The sequence below is a fragment of the Apodemus sylvaticus genome, chromosome 5 (assembly GCF_947179515.1).
Source record: "Apodemus sylvaticus chromosome 5, mApoSyl1.1, whole genome shotgun sequence".
In the NCBI taxonomy this organism is placed as follows: domain Eukaryota; kingdom Metazoa; phylum Chordata; class Mammalia; order Rodentia; family Muridae; genus Apodemus; species Apodemus sylvaticus.
The window spans coordinates 67,199,732-67,220,912 of record NC_067476.1 but is presented as its reverse complement, the minus strand read 5'-3'; the positions used below and the strand labels follow the sequence as shown (position 1 = coordinate 67,220,912).

The window sequence follows — 21,181 nt, the reverse complement described above, 5'->3', positions numbered from 1 at the left end:
ATCCATATTGAAAACAGTGCAATGGTAATTCATTTGCCATTTATCTAACAACTAAAATTCTATCAGTATTTGATCATAATTTTACTTTAAATTTCTTTACATTTATTTTCATAACTGCATTTATTCTCTTGTCCTATCAATATATGTATGCATGTTTATATATATATATAAGTCTATTAATCAATTATTTATATCTACCATCTATCTATCTATCCATCTATCTATCTATCATCCTGTAACTATGAAGTATATAATAGAATTTTCTAACCTTACATCTGAGTTGTTGGCCGTGATACTATTTAGAGCTTTATAAGAAATAAATATGGAGAAATAAATATAGTGTTTACCAGACTAATTGGCTGTAAATCCTTAGAGGACAGTATCAATTTATGTTTACATTGAAAATATCTAAATATCTAGTTCAGTATTTTTCAATAGAAATTTCATGAATCAGAAGAAGAAATTAGCTTCTATCTTTTTATTCACATATTCCCATGAATAAATATCTTGGTTTTTAAAAATATTAATATTTTTAAATATTATGTTAGAAATGTAAACTATTCCATACTTGGAATTGTTTTCTCCTTCATATACTAAATCCTGAAACATTTACTATTTTATTGATTCTGTTGATGACAGGCTTTCAGATAGAGAATGGATAAACAAAACCTAACAGTGGTGACTGAATTCATCCTGATGGGAATCACTGAGAACCCTGACCTGCAGGCCCCATTGTTTGGGTTGTTCCTCATCATCTACCTGATCTCAGTGACTGGCAATCTGGGGATAATCATCCTCACCAATGTAGACTCCAAACTACAGACACCAATGTATTTCTTCCTTAAGCATTTGGCTTTCACTGACTTTGTTTATTCAACAACTGTGGGACCCAAAATGTTGGTAAATTTTGTTGTAGATCAAAATGCAATTTCCTACTATCTTTGTGCTACACAGCTAGCTTTTTTCCTTCTGTTCATTGGTAGTGAACTTTTTATTTTGTCTGCAATGTCCTATGACCGCTATGTGGCCATATGTAAGCCTCTGCTCTACACTGTCATCATGTCACACAAAGTTTGTTGGGTCCTAGTCACAATGACCTATCTTTACTGTACATTTATGTCCCTTGTAGTCACCATAAATATTTTCTCTTTATCCTTCTGTGGCTACAATGTCATCAATCATTTCTTTTGTGACTGTATTCCCTTAATATCTTTGCTTTGTTCAAATACACAAAAAGTTGAACTTATAGTTATGATCTTTGCAGCTTTTGATTTGATTTCTTCCCTTGTGGTTGTGCTTATGTCCTACCTGCTCATTCTCATAGCTGTTCTCAGGATGAACTCTGCTGAGGGCAGACGCAAAGCTTTCTCTACCTGTGGGTCCCACCTGACAGTGGTTACAGTATTTTATGGGACACTGATATTTATGTATGTACAACCTGAATCTAGTCATTCCATTGATACTGATAAAATATCATCTATATTTTATACTCTGATCATCCCCTTGTTGAATCCTCTGATCTATAGCCTAAGGAACAAAGATGTAAAAGATGCACTACAAAGAACGTGGCAAAAAATATTCAACACATTTCTTAAAATTTAAATGTAGTACAAATGCTTCAAACCAGGATTGAATACACACTTATTTTACTATCCTCCAGGATGTAGAACAAGTACTAGTGTGTTAAAAATGTATTAACTACTTGAATGCTGGTGCTAATCAAAATTTAAAATATGATACTTGCATTAGAAAATAATAACTTCCTTCTGGGGAGATTATCTACTAGACATAACTGCCAAGCCTATTGCAAAATATAAACAGCTTTAGTAAGTACAGAACTGAATTTATATCTAAAGATGCATTCAGTGCATGAGAGGGAAAAATTATAGTATGTACAAAGGGAGACTTTGAATGTTCAAGTGGAATTTTCTATTAAAATAAACATTGTGACATTTGTATATGTCAGCATATACTTGTTTTATGAAATTTAGTGGTCTTGATTTAATTTTGTTTTATATATTCAACAGTTTCATACATTTATAAAATTAACCTCAATTATTGCCATTTTAATTCTTGACTCCCTCATCATCCTTCTCCATCTGAAACATTTCTTTTGAAGTATTCCCTTCTACTTTCTTCTTTGGATTTGTAACCCAATGAGTTTAATAAGAGTTACAATGTTAGGTAGCAGGTTGCTTAAAAAATAGGGCAAATTAAGTATTGCTTTAACATTGAAGAAAACAACAGTCCATTGATGTCCTTCAAGAAATGTCATCTCAGAAGCTCTCTGAAGACATGACTGTAACATTGGTGAGCTCAGTCTAGTCTAGTCTAATACAGAGATCTACAGACGCAGTGAGTTCATGAATTCAATATCTATGTCATATCCAGAAGACACGATTTTACTTTATATCTTAGTTACTTTAGTCCTTAAATTCTTTCTGCCCCATGTCCTCTGATGTCCCCTAAACCTTACAGATAGAGATATCACTTTTTCATTAATCATGCATTCTACCATTACTTATTCTCATCTCTGCCTGCTATGGTTTTCTGCAGTAAGTATATCCAATTATACTAAGAAATATATTAATAAATGTATAATGTTTATGGCATTTTTTATTTTTTTGAGCTACCATATCATGATGACATTCTAAGGCTGAATTTAATAAAAAATAACTAAAGGACAACATTGATTAGAATTTCATTAAAAAAGGTTTACTTTAGTGGTCTGAAATTTTCAGCTTTTCCTTAGCTCATCATTTCATGTCACTTTTACTTTGCACATGTTTTGAAATTAATTTCAATATTACGTAAAAGAAGAAAAATACAAATTAGGTTCATCTGAAGGACGATTAACACAGTCTGAGGTTTAAGGTTGCACCACTTTAAGTACTGTCTTGCAGTTTGTCATTTACACCAAAGGTAAGAAATGTAGGCTACAGAAGCCCTGAATACCCAAGGCACAAATCGCATAACAAATGACTCCCATGAAGAAGTATGGAGAAGGTCCTGATCCTGGAAAGGATTGATCTAGCATTGGAGGGGAATATAAGGACAGAGAAAAAAAGGAGGGAGGTGATTGGAGAATGGATGGAGAAAAGAAGGTTTATGGGACATATGGGGAGGGGGGATCCGGGAAAGGGGAAATCATTTGGAATGTAAACAAAGAATATAGAAAATAAAAATATATAAAAAAAAAAAGAAAAAAAATGTGGGCTAAAGGCATCATCTTAGGGTCCTGGGAGTCTCTCTCTTCCTTGGCACCTGAGACTTTCAAGTGGCTACCCCTAGTTCTTCATTCCATACTGCAACATAGTTCCTTTCAATTTCCTGACACTGAACTTTTCTCCTTTCCTTTCTAATACCTGATACTGCTCCTCTGTTTCTCATCCCCCTCCTCTTTCCCTCTGAGGTCCCCTCACTCCCTCTACCTTCTGTGATAATTTTGTTCCCCCATTTATGTAGGTTTGAAGCATCCACACTTTGGTTTATCTTCTTCTTAAGCTCCATATGGTTTGTGATTTGTATCATGGTTATTCTGTGCTTTTGGGCTAATATTGAGTACATAATCATGTGTGTTCTATTATGTCTGGGTTACCTCAGTCAGAATGGTATTTTCTAGCTCTACTCATTAGCCTGAGAATTATTTTGTTTTGATTTTTTGTTTTGATTTTATTACTTAAATTTATTTATTTTTTTAAACTCTGTATTTTATCCCTCCATCTACTCTCCAACTATTTCACATCTCATACCTCCTCCTCACATCCCTGTATCCATGTGGATGCCCCACCCTCTATCCCACCTGACCTCTAAACTCCCTGGAGCCACCCAGTCTCTTGAGGGTTAGGTAAATTATCTCTTAGTAAACACAGACCAGGCATTCCTCTACTGTATGTGTGTTGGAGGCCTCATATCAGCTGGTGTATGCTGCCTATTTGGTGGTCCAGGGTTTGAGTGATCTCAGTGGCCCAGATTAATTGAGACTTCTGGTCCTCCTACAGGGTCACCCTTCTCCTCAGCTTCTTTCAACCTTCCCTAATTCAAGAACAGAGGTCAGCTGCATCTGTCCATTGGTTGAGCACAAATATCTGCACATGATTCTTTAAACTCCTGACTCTTTAAACTGCTGGGTCTTCCAGAGTGTGGTCATGATAGGTCCCTTATTGTGGGTGCTCCATAGGCTCCTTAGATGAAATGTCCAACAGTAAGGAGAGGGAACTTATAGAGCCCACCTCCAACAAGAAGACAGGGCATCAAATGAGGGAGTAGAAGGCTATCCCATAGTGACATAAGTGTTGTTGTCTGAAAGAATTACAGGGATGGAAATGGAGAGAATCCTAAGGAAAAGAAGGTCTAGTGACAGGTCCAAAGTGGAATCCAGCTCAAGGGGAGGTTACCCTTTCAGGAAGTGAAACTATTCCTGAGGCTATGGAATGTCTGAGGAGTTAATGAAGCCATTGCTTTTGAAAGCTGAGTAGTACTGCATTATGTTAATATACTACATTTTCTGTATTTATTCTTTTGTTGAGGGGCATCTGGATTGTTTCCAGCTTCTGGCTAACATTAATAAGACTGCTATAAACATTGTGGAGCATGTATACTTATTATATGTTGAAGCATCTTTTGGGAATATGCCCAGCGGTGGTGTAGCTGGATCTTCAGATAAAACTATTTCCAATTTTCTGAGGAACTGCCAGATTCATTTCCAAAGTGGTTTGGGCTAAAATACCCAACTCAAGGGAGATAGATCCTATAGACATCACTTCCAGTAGATAAGCAGAGCCCCCATTTGAGGAATGGGGCCACCCTCCAATAACAAAAACCTTAACCCAGAAATGTTCTGGTCCAAAGGAAAGACAAGGACAAAAAATGGAAAAGAGACAAAAGGAAAGGCTATCCTAAAACTGTCCCACCAGGGGATCCATCCCATCTGCAGACACAAAACCTTTACACTATTGCTGATGCCAAGAAGTTCACTGTGACAGGAGCCTGGTATGGCTGTTCCATAAGAGGTCATTTCATTAGATGCTGAAAAAGCATTTGACAAAATTCAGCATCCTTTCATGCTAAAAGTCTTGGAAAGGACAAGAATTCAAGGCCCATACCTAAATGTAGCAAAATCAATATACAGCAAAATGGTAACCGATATCAAACTAAATGGAGAGAAACTTAAAGCAATCCCACTAAAATCAGGACTAGACCAGGCTGCCCCCTCTCTCCATATCTTTTTAATATAGTACTTGAAACCCTAGCTAGAGCAATTAGACAACATCAGGATGTCAGTTGGATACAAATTGGAAAGGTCACTATTTGCAGATGATATGATAGTATACTTAAGTGACCCTCCCCCAAAAAAACTCCACCAGAGAACTCCTACAGCTGATAAACAACTTCAGCAAAGGGACTGGTTATAAAATCAACTCAAGAAAATTAGTAGCCTTCATATACTCAAAGGATAAACAGGCTGAGAAAGAAGTTAGGGAAATGACACGCTTCACAATAGCCACAAACTATATAAAGTATCTTGGTGTGAATCTAAAAAAAAAAAGTAAAAGATATGTATGAAAAGAACTTCAGGTCTCTGAAGAAGGAAATGGAAGACCTCAGAAAATGGAAAAATCTTCCATGCTGAGGTGGACTGGCAGGATGAATATAGTTAAAATTTCCATCTTGCCTAAAGCAATATACAGATTCAATGCAATCCCCATCAAAATCCCAACTCAGTTCTTCATAGAGTTAGAAAGAGCAATTCTCCAATTCATCTAGAATAACAAAAAACCAAGGATAGCTAAAACTATTCTCAACAGTAAAAGAACTTCAGGGGGAATCAATATCCCGGGCCTCAAGCAATACTACAGAGCAATAGTGTTAAAAACTGCCTGGTATTGGTACAGTGACAGGCAGGTGGATCAATAGAAGAGGACTGAAGACCTAGAAATGAACCCACACAGTTATGGGCACTTGATCTTCAACAAGGAACTGAAAAATCTAGTGGAAAAAAGACAGCCATTTCAACAAATGGTGCTTGTTCAGTGGAGGTCAGCATGATGAAGAATGTGAACTGATCCATTTTTTTGTTTTCTTTTTTTTTACTCGATATATTTTTTATTTACATTTCAAATGATTTCCCCTTTTCTAGCCCCCCCCACTCCCCAAAAGTCCCATAAGGCCTGTTCTCTCCCCCTGTCCTCCCACCTACCCCTTCCCACTTCCCTGTTCTGGTTTTGCCAAATACTGCTTCACTGAGTCTTTCCAGAACAAGGGGCCACTCCTCCTTTCTTCTTGTACCTCATTTGATGTGTGGATTATGTTTTGGGTATTCCAATTTCCTAGGTTAATATCCACTTATTAGTGAGTGCATACCATGATTCACCTTTTGAGTCTGGGCTACCTCACTTAGTATGATGTTCTCTAGCTCCATTCATTTGCCTAAGAATTTCATGAATTCATTGTATCTAACGGCTGAATAGTACTCCATTGTGTAGATATACCACATTTTTTGCATCCACTCTTCTGTTGAGGGATACCTGGGTTCTTTCCAGCATCTGGCAATTATAAATAGGGCTGCTATGAACATAGTATAGCATGTATCCTTATTACATGGTGGGGAATCCTCTGGGTATATGCCCAGGAGTGGTATAGCAGGATCTTCTGGAAGTGAGGTGCCCAGTTCTCGGAGGAACCACCAGACTGATTTCCAGAGTGGTTGTACCAATTTGCAACCCCACCAGCAGTGGAGGAGTGTTCCTCTTTCTCCACACCCTCTCCAACACCTGCTGTCTCCTGAATTTTTAATCATTTCCCTAATGACTAATGAAGTTGAGCATTTTTTAAGATGCTTCTCTGCCATCCGAAGTTCTTCAGGTGAGAATTCATTGTTTAACTCTGTACCCCATTTTTTAATAGGGTTGTTTGGTTTTCTGGAGCCTAACTTCTGGAGTTCTCTCTATATATTGGATATTAGCCCTCTATCTGATGTAGGATAGGTGAAGATCTTTTCCCAATTTGTTGGTTGCCGATTTGTCTTCTTGATGGTGTCCTTTGCCTTACAGAAACTTTGTAATTTTATGAGGTCCCATTTGGCAATTTTTGATCTTAGAGTATATGCTATTGGTGTTCTGTTCAGAAACTTTCTCCCTGTACCAATGTCCTCAAGGGTCTTCCCCAGTTTCTTTTCTATTAGCTTCAGGGTGTCTGGTTTTATGTGGAGGTCCTTGATCCATTTGGATTTGAGCTTAGTACAAGGAGAAAAGGATGGATCAATTTGCATTCTTCTGCATGCTGACCTCCAGTTGAACTAGCACCATTTGTTGAAAAGGCTATCTTTTTTCCATTGGATGTTTTCAGCCCCTTTGTCGAGGATCAAGTGGCCATAGGTGTGTGGGTTCATTTCTGGATCTTCAATCCTGTTCCACTGATCCTCCTGCCTGTCACTATACCAATACCATGCAGTTTTTAACACTATTGCTCTGTAGTATTGAGGTCAGGGATACTGATTCCCCCAGACTTTCTTTTGTTGCTGAGAATAGTTTTAGCTATCCTGGGTTTTTTGTTATTCCAGATAAATTTGAGAATTGCTCTTTCTAACTCTGTGAAGAATTGAGTTGGGATATTGATGGGTACTGCACTGAATCTGTATATTGCTTTTGGCAAAATGGCCATTTTAACTATATTGATTCTACCGATCAATGAGCATGGGAGGTTTTCCCTTTTTGAGGTCTTCTTCCATTTCCTTTTTCAGAGTCTTGAAGTTCTTGTCATACAGATCTTTCACATGTTTGGTAAGAGTCACCCGAAGATATTTTATACTGTTTGTGGCTATTGTGAAGGAGGTCATTTCCCTAATTTCGTTCTCAGCCTGCTTATCCTTTGAGTATAGGAAGGCCACTGATTTGCTTGAGTTGATTTTATAACCTGCCACTTTGCTGAAGTTGTTTATCAGCTGTAGGAGTTCTCTAGTGGAGTTTTTTGGGTCACTTAGGTAGACTATCATGTCATCTGCAAATAATGATAGTTTTACTTCTTCCTTTCCAATTTGTACCCCTTTGACGTCCTTATGTTGTCGAATTGCCCGAGCTAGTACCTCAAGTACAATATTGAAAAGATAAAGAGAAAGCGGGCATCCCTGTCTTGTCCCTGAATTTAGTGGGATTGCTTCAAGTTTCTCTCCATTTACTTTGATGCTGGCTACCGGTTTGCTGTATATTGCTTTTACTATGTTTAGGAATGGGCCTTGAATTCCTGTTCTTTCCAAGACTTTAAGCATGAAAGGATGCTGAATTTTGTCAAATGCTTTTTCAGCATCCAATGAAATGACCATGTGGTTTTGTTCTTTGAGTTTGTTTATGTAGTGGATTGCATTGATGGGTTTCTGTATATTGAACCAACCATGCATCCCTGGGATAAAGCCTACTTGATCATGGTGGATGATCGTTTTGATGTGTTCTTGGATTCAGTTGGCAAGGATTTTATTGAGTATTTTTGCATTGATGTTCATAAGGGAAATTGGCCTGAAGTTCTCTTTCTTTGTTTGATCTTTGTGTGGTTTTGGTATCAGCATAATTGTAGCTTCGTAGAAGGAATTGGGTAGTGTTCCTTCTGTTTCTATTTTGTGGAATAGTTTGAAGAGTATTGGTGTTAGGTCTTCTTTGAAGGTCTGATAGAATTCTGCATTGAAACCATCTGGTCCTGTGCTTTTTTTGGTTGAAAGATTTTCTATGACTCCTTTTATTTCATTAGGCATTATGGGACTGTTTAGATGATCTACTGGGTCCTGATTTAATTTTGGTATTTGGTATCTGTCAAGGAAATTGTCCATTTCCTCCAGATTCTCCAGTTGTGTTGAGTATAGGCTCTTGTAGTAGCATCTGACAATTTTTTGGATTTCCTCAGTTTCTGTTGTTATATCTCCCTTTTCATTTCTAAGTTTGTTGATTTGGATACTTTCTCTGTGCCCTTTGTTCAGTCTGGCTAAGGGTTTATCTATCTTGTTGATTTTCTCAAAGAACCAGCTCCTGGTTTTGTTGATTCTTTGTATGGTTCTCTTTGTTTCTACTTGATTGATTTTGGCCCTGAGTTTGATGATTTCCTGCCTTCTACTCCTCCTGGGTGAAATAGCTTCTTTTTGTTTCAGGGCTTTCAGGTGTGTCATTAAGCTGCTAGTGTATGCTCTCTCCATTTTGTTTTTGGAGGCACTCAGGGCTATGAGTTTTCCTCTTAGCACTGCTTTCATTGTGTCCCAAAGATTTGGGTATGTTGTGCCTTCATTTTCATTAAATTCTAAAAAGTCTCTGATTTCTTTCCTTATTTTTTCTTTGGCCAAGGTGTCATTGAGTAGAGTATTGTGCAGTCTCCATGTGTATGTGGGCTTTCTGTTGTTTTTGTTGCTATTGAAGACCACTCTTACTCCATAGTGATCTGACAAGAGGCATGGGATTAGTTCAATCTTCTTATATTTGTTGAGGTCTGTCTTGTGACCAATTATATGGTCGATTTTGGAGAAGGAACCATGAGGTCCTGAGAAAAAGGTATATTCTTTTGCTTTAGGGTGAAATGTTCTATAAATATCAATCAAATCCAATTGGTTCAAAGCTTCAGTTAGTTTTACTGTGTCCCTGTTTAGTTTCTGTTTTCCCGATCGGTCCATTGAGGAGAGTGGAGTGTTGAAGTCCCCCACAATTATTGTGTTAGGTGCAATGTGTGCTTTGAGCTTTAGTAAAGTTTCTTTTACGAATGAGGATGCCCTTGCATTTGGTGCATAGATGTTCAGAATTGAAAGTTCTTCTTGGTGGATTTTTCCTTTGACCAACAAGAAGTGTCCTTCTGTGTCTCTTTTGATGACTTTAGGTTGAAAGTCAATTTTATCTGATATTAGAATGGCTACTCCTGCTCGTTTCCTGTGACCATTGGCTTGTAAGAGTTTCTTCCAGCCTTTTACTCTAAGGTAGTTTTTATCTTTGACACTGAGATGTGTCTCCTGTATGCAGCAAATTGTAGGGTCCTGTTTCCTTATCCAGTCTGTTAGTCTATGTCTTTTTATTTGGGAATTGAGACCCCTGATGTTAAGAGATATTAAGGAATAGTGATTATTACTTCCTGTTATTTTTGATGTTCTTTTTATATTTGAGTGGTTATCTTCTTTTGGGTTTGATGAAGGAAGGTAACTATCTTCCTTTTTCCAGGGTGTAGTTTCCCTCCTTGTACTGGAGATTTCCTCCTATCATTCTTTGCAGAGCTGGGTTTGTAGAAAGATATTGTGTAAATTTGGTTTTGTCATGGAATATCTTGGTTTCTCCATCTATGGTGAATGAGAGTTTTGCTGGGTATAGTAGTCTTGGCTGACATTTGTGTTCTCTTAGAGTCTGCATGAGATCTGCCCAGGATCTTCTAGCTTTCATGGTCTCTGGTGAGAAGTCTGGTGTGATTCTGATAAGTCTTCCTTTATATGTTACTTGGCCTGTTTCTCTTACTGTCTTTAATATTCTTTCTTTGTTTAGTGCATTTGGGGTTTTGATTATTATGTGACGGGAGGTATTTCTGCTCAGGTCCAGTCTGTTTGGAATTTTGTAGGCTTCTTGCATATTCATAGGCATCTCTCTCTTTAAGTTGGGAAAGTTTTCTTCCATAATTTTGTTGAAGATATTTGCTGGCCCTTTCTGTTGTAAATCTTCACTCTCATCTATGCCTATAATCCTTAGGTTTGGTCTTCTCATTGTATCCTGGATTTCCTGGATGTTCTGGGATACAAGCTTTTTGCATTTTGCATTTGACAGTTGAGTCAATGGTTTCTATGGTATCTTCAGCATCTGAGATTCTTTCTTCCATCTCTCGTATTCTGTTGTTTATATTTGCATCTATGGCCCCTGATTTCTTCTCAAGGTTTTCTATCTCCAAAGTTGTCTCCCTTTGTGATTTCTTAGTTGTTTCTACTTCAGTTTTTAGATCCAGGATGGTTTTGCTCAGTTCCATCATTTGTTTGTTTGTGTTTTCCTGTAATTCTTTAAGAGATTTTTGTGTTTCCTCATTCATGACTCTGCCTGTTGACTCAAGTTCTCCTGCATTTCTTTAAGCTTTTTTTTTTTTTTTTTTTTTTTTTTGCCTTTCTTCTTTATTGGCTTCTATCTCTTGGGCCTTATTCTCCTGCATTTCTTTAAGTGATTTTTGTGTTTCCATTATACAGGTTTCTAGCTTATTCATGTTCCCCTGTATTTCTTTAAGAGATTCATTCATGTCCTTTTTGTGTTCTTCTAGAAGCATCATGAACAGTGATTTTAAATCCAAATCTTGTTTCTCTGGTGTGTTGGCATAACCAGGACTTGCTGGTGTTGGAGAGTTTGGTTCAGATGCTGCCATATTGCCTAGATTTCTGTTAGTAGCGTTCCTGTGTTTGCCCTTTGCCATCTTGTTCTCTGGAGCTAGTCGGTCTTGTCTCTCTGGCTGGTGTTTCAGCCTCCTGAGAGGCTCTAGGGCTATTTCTGCAACACTGGATGTCAGGGTTTCCCCTGTTGCAGATTGCTGATGTGTTGTCCTCCTCTTGGGTGCTTTTGCAGCCCTATTGTGTTTTGCCCCAGATTGTGCCTGTGAACCAGATGGTGCCCGTTTGCTCCTTCAGGGAGTGCTGAGGGTGTATGCTGCTGTGGGGACTTTTCTGAGTGCTAATCACTCTGCTGGCCAGAGTGTGGCTAGCCTTGCTGCTCAGGCCCTGAGTCTAGGCAAAAGCCTGGCAGACCAATGTCCGAGCAAAGTTCCCCTCAGCTGTGAGTGTTAATTGGGTCTGTCAGGTGGCCAGGATGGAGGCGTGCGCGTGCTCACTGAGAGTGCCTGGAGAGTCTGATGGGCTAACAACCTCCTGGCTGGGTTGGCACACAGATGGCCCACCGAGCAACCCAGGCCCTGGGGGCAGTCCAGGGCCTGACTGTCTGAGACCCCTTCTATGTCCGCCTCGGGCTATGCCTGTTAGCCAGTTTGGTTCTGCCTGCTAGGACTCTCTGGCTTGCCGTAGGCAAAATGGCGGGGGCATGCATGCTGGCCTGGGCAAACAACCTCCTGGCCGGGTTTGCACACCGGTGGCCCCCTGACCAGCTCAGTGCCTGGGTGCAGGCCAACGCCCGCCGGACTTAGACCCCCACGATGTTGGTCTCGGGTTGTATTTGCGTACCTCAGTCTGTCTGATTTCTCTGGTGTCCGAGAACCAATATGGAGACCTTGTAACTGACTGACGGGAGGCAGAGTTCTGATGTGGCTTCTGCGTGGTGAAAGGCGCCGTAAATCCGCTGCTGCTTGCAGCCCGGCTGGCCAGCGATGGCCACTGGTCGTGGGCGCAGGGTCTGCTGGACCCTGTCAGCTTGGTTCTACTGCTGATGGCCCTTCCTCTGGACTAGCCGCTGCTGCTGTTGCTGCTGCCACCGCTGTTCCTGCCTCCCACCGAACTGATCCATTCTTATCTTCTTGTAATAAGCTCAACTTCAAGTGGATCAAGAACCTCCACATAAAGCCAGACACACTGAAACTAATAGAAAAGAAACTGGGGAGGAAAACCAATAGCTTATGCTCTAAGATCAAGAATTGACAAATGGGACCTCATAAAATTACCAAGAAAACCCAATAACCCTATAAAAAATGGGGTACAGAGCTAAACAAAGCATTTTCACCTGAAGAACTTCGTATGGCTGAGAAGCATCGTAAAAATGCTCAACATCATTAGTCATTAGGGAAATGAAAATCAAAACAGCCCTGAGACTTCACCTTACACTAGTCAGAATGGCGAAGATTAAAAACTCAGGAGACTGGAGGTACTGGCGAGGATGTGAAGAAAGAGGAACACTCCTCCACTGCTGGTAGGAATGCAAATTGGTACAACCACTCTGGAAATCAGTCTGGCGGTTCCTCAGAAAACTGGGCACGTCACTTCCAGAGGACCCTGCTATACCACTCCTGAGCATTCCCCAGCACGTAATAAGGATACATGCTCCACTATGTTCATAGCCCTAAATATAATAACCAGAAGGTGGAAAGAACCCAGGTGTCCCTCAGCAGAGGAATGGATACAAAAAATGTGGTATATATATACAATGGAATACTATTTAGCCATTAGAAACAATGAATTCATGAAATTCTTAGACAAATTGATGGAGCTGGACAACATCATACTAACTGAGGTAACCCAGTCTCAAAAGATCAATCATGGTATGCACTCACTGAGAAGTGGATATTAGCCTAGAAACTTGGAATACCCAAGACATAATACAAATATCAAATGATGTCCAAGAAGAACTGAGGAGTAGCCCCTGGTTCTGGAAAGGCTCAGTGCAGCAGTATAGGGCAATACCAGAACAGGGAAGTGGGAAGGAGTGGATGGGGGAATGGAGGAAGAAAGACAGCTTATGGAACTTTCAGGGAGTGGGGAGCCAGAAAAGGGGAAATCATTTGAAATGTAAATAAAAAATATATCAAATAAGAAAAAATTTCTGTAAGGCAAAGGACACCATCAAAAGGACAAACCAGCAACCAACACATTGGGAAAAGATCTTCACCAACCCTACATCTGACAGAGGACTAACATCCAATCTATACAAAGAACTCAAGAAGTTAGACCCCCAGAAAACCAAATAACCCTATTAAAAAATGGGATACAGAGCTAAAAAAAAGAATTTTCCTCTGAAGAACTTCGGATGGCCAAGAAGCACCTTAAGAAATATTCAACATCATTAGTCATTAGGGAAATGCAAATCAAAACAAGGTTGAGATTTCACCTCACACCAGTCAGAATGACTAAAATTAAAAACTCAGGAGACAGCAGGTGCTGGCAAGGACGTGGAGAAAGAGGAACACTCCTCCACTGCAGGTGTGTTTGCAAGCTGGTACAACCACTCTGGAAATCAGTCTGGCAGTTCCACATGGCATGACACTTCCGGAGGACTCTGCTATACCATTCCTGGGCATATACCCAGAGCATTTCCCAGCATGTAATAAGGATACATGCTCCACTATGTTCATAGCAGCCCTAATTATAATAGCCAGAAGCTGGAAAGAACCCAGATGTCCCTCAACAGAGGAATGGATAAAAAAAAAAAAAAAAAAAAAAAAAAAACTGTGGTATATATACACAGTGGAGTACTATTGAGCCATTAGAAACAATGAACTCATGAAATTCTCAGACAAATGGATGGAGCTGGAGAACATCATCATCCTAAGTGAGGTTACCCAGCCTCAAAAGAACACTCATGGTATGCATGTTCTGATAAGTGGATATTAGCCTAGAAGCTTTAAATATACAAGACCCAATCCACATATCAAATGATGTCCAAGAAGAAGGAAGGAATGGCCCCTGGTTCTGGAAAGGCTCAGTGCAGTAATGTAGGGGAATACCAGAACAGAGAAGTAGGAAGGGCTGGTTGGGGGAAAAGGTGAGGGAAGAGGGCTTATGGTACTTTCAGGGAAGGGGGATCCAGGAAAGGGGAAATAATTTGAAATGTAAATAAAGAATATATCAAATAAAAAAAGAACATGAAAAAAGGAAACATTTTTTTTCTGTTTTTTTGCTTTGATTTCTAATGGTGAAAATTAAAAAAAAAAAAAAGAGGTGAGAGAGAAATATCATGTTTCCTCTGAAAGATAAAGGAAAGATAATGAAGGAAAGATAAAGCTCCTTCTTGTTCTTAGAAGTTTGGAATTTAAAGGCAAGAAACAACTATCTTTTTAAGAGTTACTTTCCTCTATTGATTATGTCCCTTGCCTTAGAGAATCTTTTCAGTTTCATGAGGTCCCATTTATCAGTTCTTGATCTTAGAACCTGAGCCATTAGAGTTCTATTTAGAAAATTTCTCCCTGTGCAAATGAGTTTGAGGTTTTTTCCAACTTTCTCTTCTATTAAATTCAGTGTATCTTGTTTTATGTTGAGGTTTTTGATCCACTTTGACATAAGCTTTGTGACAAATATGGATTTATTTTCATTTTACTACAGACTGCCAGGTAAACCAGAACCATTTATTGAAGATTCTTTCTTTTATCCAATGTATATTTTTGGCTTTTTGTCAAAGATCAAGTGTCCATAAGTGTATTGTTTTATTTCTGAGTCTTCAATTATGTTCCACTGATCAACCTGGCTGTCTCTGTACCCATATCATTAAGTTTTAATCTCTGTTGCTCTTTAGTATATCTTAACATCAGGGATGGTGATTACCACAGAAGTTTATATATATCATGGATTTTTGATTTTTCATGTGAAAATAATTGCTATTTCCATTTGTTTTAAGCATTGTGTTGGAATTTTAATGGGGATTGCATTGAATCTGTTGATTGCTTTTTGAAGAATGGATATTTTCACTATTAATCCTACCAATACATGAGCATGGGAGATCTCTCCATTTCCTGAGGTCTTCTTCAATTTATTTCTTGAGAGACTTGAAGTTCTTGTCATAAAGATCTTTCAGTTGTTTAGTTAGAGTTATAATGAATAAGACAAATCAGCAACCAACAGATAGGAAAAAATCTTCACTAATTCCATATCTGATAGAGAATTAATATTCAATATATATAAAGAACTCAAAGCTAACCTCAAAAAAACCCCCAAGAAATCCAATAAAAAAATGGGATTTAGAGTTAAACAGAATTCATACCAGAGGAAACCAGAATGACTGAGAAGCAATTAAAGAAATGTTCAAAGTCCTTAAAGAACTGGGAAATGCAAATCTAAATGACCCTGAGATTCCACCTTATAAGAGTCATAATGGCTAAGATAAAATCTCAGTTTATATGTTATTAAGGATGTGGAGAAAGAGGAGCATTCATCCACTGTTAGTGGGTTTTCAAGCTGGTTAAAGCACTCTAGGAATCAATGTGGAGTTTCCTCAGAAAATTGGAACAAACTAAAGGGAAAAAAATATGGTCATTTCATTAGATGCTGAGAAGGCTTTTGACAAAATCCAGCATCCCTTCATGATAAAAGTCTTGGAGAGATTGGGAACCCAAGGCCCATACCTAAACATAGTGAAAGCAATATGCTGCAAACTAGTAGCCAGCATCAAGTGAAATGGAGAGAAACTTGAAGCAATCCCACTAAAATCAGGGACCAGACAAGACAGCCCACTCTCTCCCCATCTATTCAATATAGTACTTGAAGTCCTATCCAGAGCAATCAGGCAGCAAAAGGACGTCAAAAGTATACAAATTGGAAAGGAAGAAATCAAAGTATCACTATTTGCAGATGATATGATACTATACTAAAGTGACCCCAAGACTTCTACCAGAGAACTCCTAAAGCTGATAAACAACTTCAGCAAAGTGGCTGGATATAAAATTAACTCAAGCAAATCAGTAGCCTTCCTCTACTCAATGGATAAACAAGAGGAGAAAGAAATTAGGGAAGTGACACCCTTCACAATAGTCCCAAATAATATGTCATACCTAGGTGTGACCATAACAAAGCAAGGGAATGACCCATATGTCAAGAACTTTTAAGTCTCTGAAGAAAGAGATAGAAGAAAGTCTCAGAAGGTGGAAAGATCTTCCATGTTCATGGATTGGTAGAACCAATATAGTAAAAAATGGCCATCTTCCCCAAAACAATCTACTGATTCAATGCAACCCCCATCAAAATTCAAAATCAATTATTCATAAATCTAGGAATAGCAATTCTCAAATTCATCTGGAATAACAAAAAAAAAAAAAAAAAAAAAAAAAAAAAAAAAAAAAACCCAGGATAGCGAAAACTATTCTCCACACCAAAATATCTTCTGGGGAATCACCATCCCTGACCTCAAACTCTACTACAGAGCAGTAGTGATAAAAACTGCTTGGTATTGGTTTGCAGACAGGCAGGAAAATCAATGGAATAGAATTGAAGACCCAAAAATGAACCCACTCGCATACGGTCACTTGATATTTGACAAAGGAGCTAAAAACATCCAGTGGGAAAAAAAGATAGCATTTTTAACATATGGTGCTGGATCAACTGGAGATCTGCATGCAGAAAAATGCAAATCAACCCATTTTTATCTCCTTGTGCAAAGCTCAAGTACAAGTGGATCAAGGATCTACACATAAAAACATAAAAACTGACTCTTATAGAGGAAAATGTGGGGACGAATCTTGAACACGTGGGCACAGGGTAAAAGTTCCTGAACAGAACAACAATGACTTATGCTCTAAGAACAAGATTCGACAAATGGGACCTCATAAAGCTGCAAAGCTTCTGGAAAGCAAAGGACACAGTCAACAGGACAAAATGGCAACCAACAAATTGGGAAAAGATCTTTATCAATCCTACATCCGATAGAGGGCTAATATCCAATGTATACAAAGAACTTGAGAAGTTAGTCTCCAAAGAGTCAAATAACCCTATAAAAAATGGGGTACAGAGCTAAACAGGGAATTCTCAAGTGAGGAAATTCAAACGGCTCTAAAGCACCTAAAGAAATGTTCAGTACCCTTAGTTATCAAGGAAATGCAATTCAAAACAACACTGAGATTCTACCTTACACCAGTCAGAATGGCTAAGATGAAAACTCAGGGAACAGCAGTTGCTGGAGAGGATGTGGGGGAAAAGGAACACTTTTCTTTTGTTGGTGGGATTGCAAGGTTGTAAAACCACTCTGGAAATCAGTTTGGTGATTCCGCAGAAAATTAGACAAAGTACTACCAGGTGACCCAGCTATACTACTCCTGGGCATATACCCAGAAGACGCTCCTTCATGTGATAAGGACACATGCTCCACTATGTTTATAGATGCCGTATTTATAATAGCCAGAAGATGGGAAGAACCCAGATGTCCCTCAAGAAAGGAATGGATACAGAAACTATGGTATATATACACAATGGAGTACTATTCAGCTATTACAAACAATAAATTCATGAAATTCTTAGGCAAATGGATGGAACTAGAAAGTGTCTTACTGAGCGAGGCAACCCAATCACAAAACACAAATGGTATGCACTCACTAATAAACAGATGTTAGCCCAAAAGCTCAAAATAAATAAGTTACAATTCACCAAGCTCAAGAAGAAGGAAGACTTAAGTGAGAGTGCTTTGGTTCCTCTAAGAAAGGGAACAAAATAGTCAAAGGAGCAATAAGGGAGACAATGTGTAGAGGGGAGACTGAAGTAAAGGCCACCCAGAGACTGCCCTACCTGAGGATTCATCCTATAGTCAACAAACCCTGACTTTACTATGGACGACAAGAAGTGTATACCAAAAGGAGCATGCCATGGTTGTCTCCGGAGGGGCCCTGCCAGAGCCTTACAAATACAAAGGCAGATGCTAGCAACCAACTATTGGACTGGGCATGGGGTCCCCAATGGAGGAGTTGGAAGAAGGTCCAGAGGAGCTGAAGGCATTTACAGCTCCATGGGAAGAACAATGATTTCAGCTACCCAGATGCCCCAAAGCTCCCAGGGACTGAACCATCATGGTTCCAGCCAAAAATGTGGCAGAGGAAGGCCTTGTTGAACATCAGTGGGAGGAATGGTTCTTGGTCAGGTAAAGGATCAACAGAGGCCAGAGCAAAGGGAAAATAAGGGTGGGGGAGGGAATGTGTTGGGTAGAGAGGCATACCTGTGGAGGCAGGGGGAAGGAGGAAGGGAAGGGGTTGGGTGTCTTAGGGGAGGGGGTTATCGGGATAGGTTTTACCATTGGCAATGTAAATGAAGATGATAGTCAATAAAAAATAAATTAAAAAAAGAAAAAAAGAAATTATGGGTGCAGAGGGAGGGAGGTATCTGGGTGGGAGAGGGATGGGAGAGGGGAAAGGGAGAATGTGATCAGATTGAGGAAGGGTCAAGAGAAGCCCTGAGAGCCAACAAAATGAATGGAAATAGGCAAACTCTGAGGTTATAAGGTGAGGGGGGGGACTCTCTTGAATGCACCAGAGACATTGAAAGTGAGAGACTTTCAGTACTCAAAGGGAAGGACATTAAAGGCATGATCTACAGTGAGGAGTGGGAACTTGTAGAGTGCACTTCCAGTGGAAATACAGGACATCAAATGGAGGGATGGGGTTGACATTCCATAGTCAAAACCACTGACCCAGAATTGTTCTGTGTAAAAGAACTGCAGGAACAAAGTGGAGAAAAGTCTGAGGGAAAGGGTATATAGTGATAAGCCCAACTTGGAATCTATCTCAAGGGGAGGCTCCAAGGCCTGATACTATTACTGATGTGCTCTTCACAGTATGTAACTTATAGAAGCAACTTAAATGTCCTTAAAATGTATGAATAGTGAATATGTGGTACATATATCCTATCTAATACTATTTGTTTGTAAAGAAAAAGGAAATAATGAATATTTTTTGTTAATGGATTGAGACAATAAAATACCATACTGACTGGGATAACTCCCATCCAAAGGGGAAAATGTCATTCATGTATTTTCTGTCACTGATGACACCTAATTTCAGATGTTTGTATATTGAATGGATATGCAAAATAAGGGGCTGGGATAGAAATACAGAGTGAAACTGCAGTATTCAGGTTGAAAACTGAGCTGAAATTGGCTTTAATGCCCATCCCTGAATACTGTTTCACATTACCAGAAAATGACATGCAAGCTTCCAAACAGCCATACAAACAATCCTGTTACTTTCTATGATATCTGTGAACCACATCAACCACCAAAACAGCATAATAATTCTATTTGTGCAGTAGTTCCATAGATTGCTTGACAATTGCTATCTTAGATCAGTTACTATGGCTATGTTGAAACACTATGATCAAAGACAAAGTGCAGTTTATTTGGCTTACATATTCTGAGTTATTGTCTATGAAGGAAGCCAAGGTATGAACTCACATCAGGCATAAATCTGAGGTAGGAGCTGATGCTGAGGCCATGAAGGATTGCTGCCTGCTGGCTTTCCAAGCCTACTTTCTTATAAAATCCAATACCATCAATCCAAGGGTGGTACAGCCACTATGGGGCATGCTGTGTCCATCAATCCCATGTTTAAAATGCCTCACAATCTTTCACAGGCCAATTTTATGAAGAAACTTTCTTAGTTATGTTTCCTCTTCTCAAATAGCTCTAGCTTTTGTCAAGTTGATACAAAACACTTTAGAACAATAGCTCAGAGCTCTCTAAATGGACAGAATACCTTTTTGAAAGAAGAAAACTATGCCTGATATTAGAAATCTAGCAAACAACTCCTTGCTACTGATGTCATAGATATTTGATGAGAATTTATAACTGCCTCCTTACAATCAGCAATAACCCTATCTTTATTCTATATATTTTCCTTATAATCACAGTTAAATTTAGTCTTCACCCTCTCATCAAGGAAATGTATTTTTGCTACAGAGGCAGACTATTAGAGAAAACCACACTAATCAAAGCAGTGATGTGAGGAAGCCATGTTAAATAGTACATTCTCATAACATTCCTGTATCAATGGTTAGCACCAAGGGTGATTGGAAAGAATGAAAGATCCAGAAGACTAAGGGTTTTACTTTGTCACTCTTTATAGTTTTTCTGAACTCTGGCTGGCTGGTTCACCTCAGCATTTCTGGCTTAAACGCCTCTCCAAGCATACTGCTTCAAACTTGCTTTTCTGAGCTTCACACTAAGTTGTTCTGCTTGGCCTCAAACTAACTCTGGCAATATCTTCTAATCTGGCTCTATTCTTCACCTAAAACCACTCTCTGTAAAGCTCTCTGGGTTGAACTGTTATTTTTTTCCTTCAACATCTCTGAAATGGTCTCTTAAATTTCTTTGATATATGTTCTCATGAGAATTGGGCATATTATATATCTGACACATTTGGTCAAATCATTTTCTGATTCTTCACTTTGTCAGCTGCACAACTAGACTTCACTTTCAAACATAGCTACTTATGTCTACAAATGAACTTTACCTTCATTATTTTCAATCCAAGGTGATTACTAAGGGCATGTCTATACTCCAGCCATAAGGATTAAAGATTTGTCTTTGAAGCCTATTCACACAGACCTAGAATGTCTCTACATGTGATCACTTGCCAGAGCAGCCATAGTACAAGATTAAAATTGTTCTACAAAAGAACTTCATAAGGAGAAATCTGAGAAAGAACAAAATGCATATGTGAAATCCCAGGAGACCTCAACCCTATCCAAAAAACTACAGGTTATTAAGAAATGTAAATTTAAGGAGAAATCATCTCCCTCATTCAAGAACACATGAACTGCTTTTATAATACCAAATAATCAGTGCTGAAAATG

At 38.9% G+C, this 21,181-nt stretch overlaps 1 protein-coding gene across 1 annotated transcript; it reads left to right on the top strand.

The window, feature by feature from the left end:
• The first annotated feature begins 654 nt into the window (after window positions 1–654).
• LOC127684797 (olfactory receptor 8K3-like) lies at window positions 655–1,602 on the top strand. Its single transcript, XM_052181628.1, has one exon. It carries the CDS (start codon window positions 655–657, stop codon window positions 1,600–1,602), a length of 948 nt encoding a protein of 315 aa, XP_052037588.1.
• The last annotated feature ends 19,579 nt before the right edge of the window (window positions 1,603–21,181 follow it).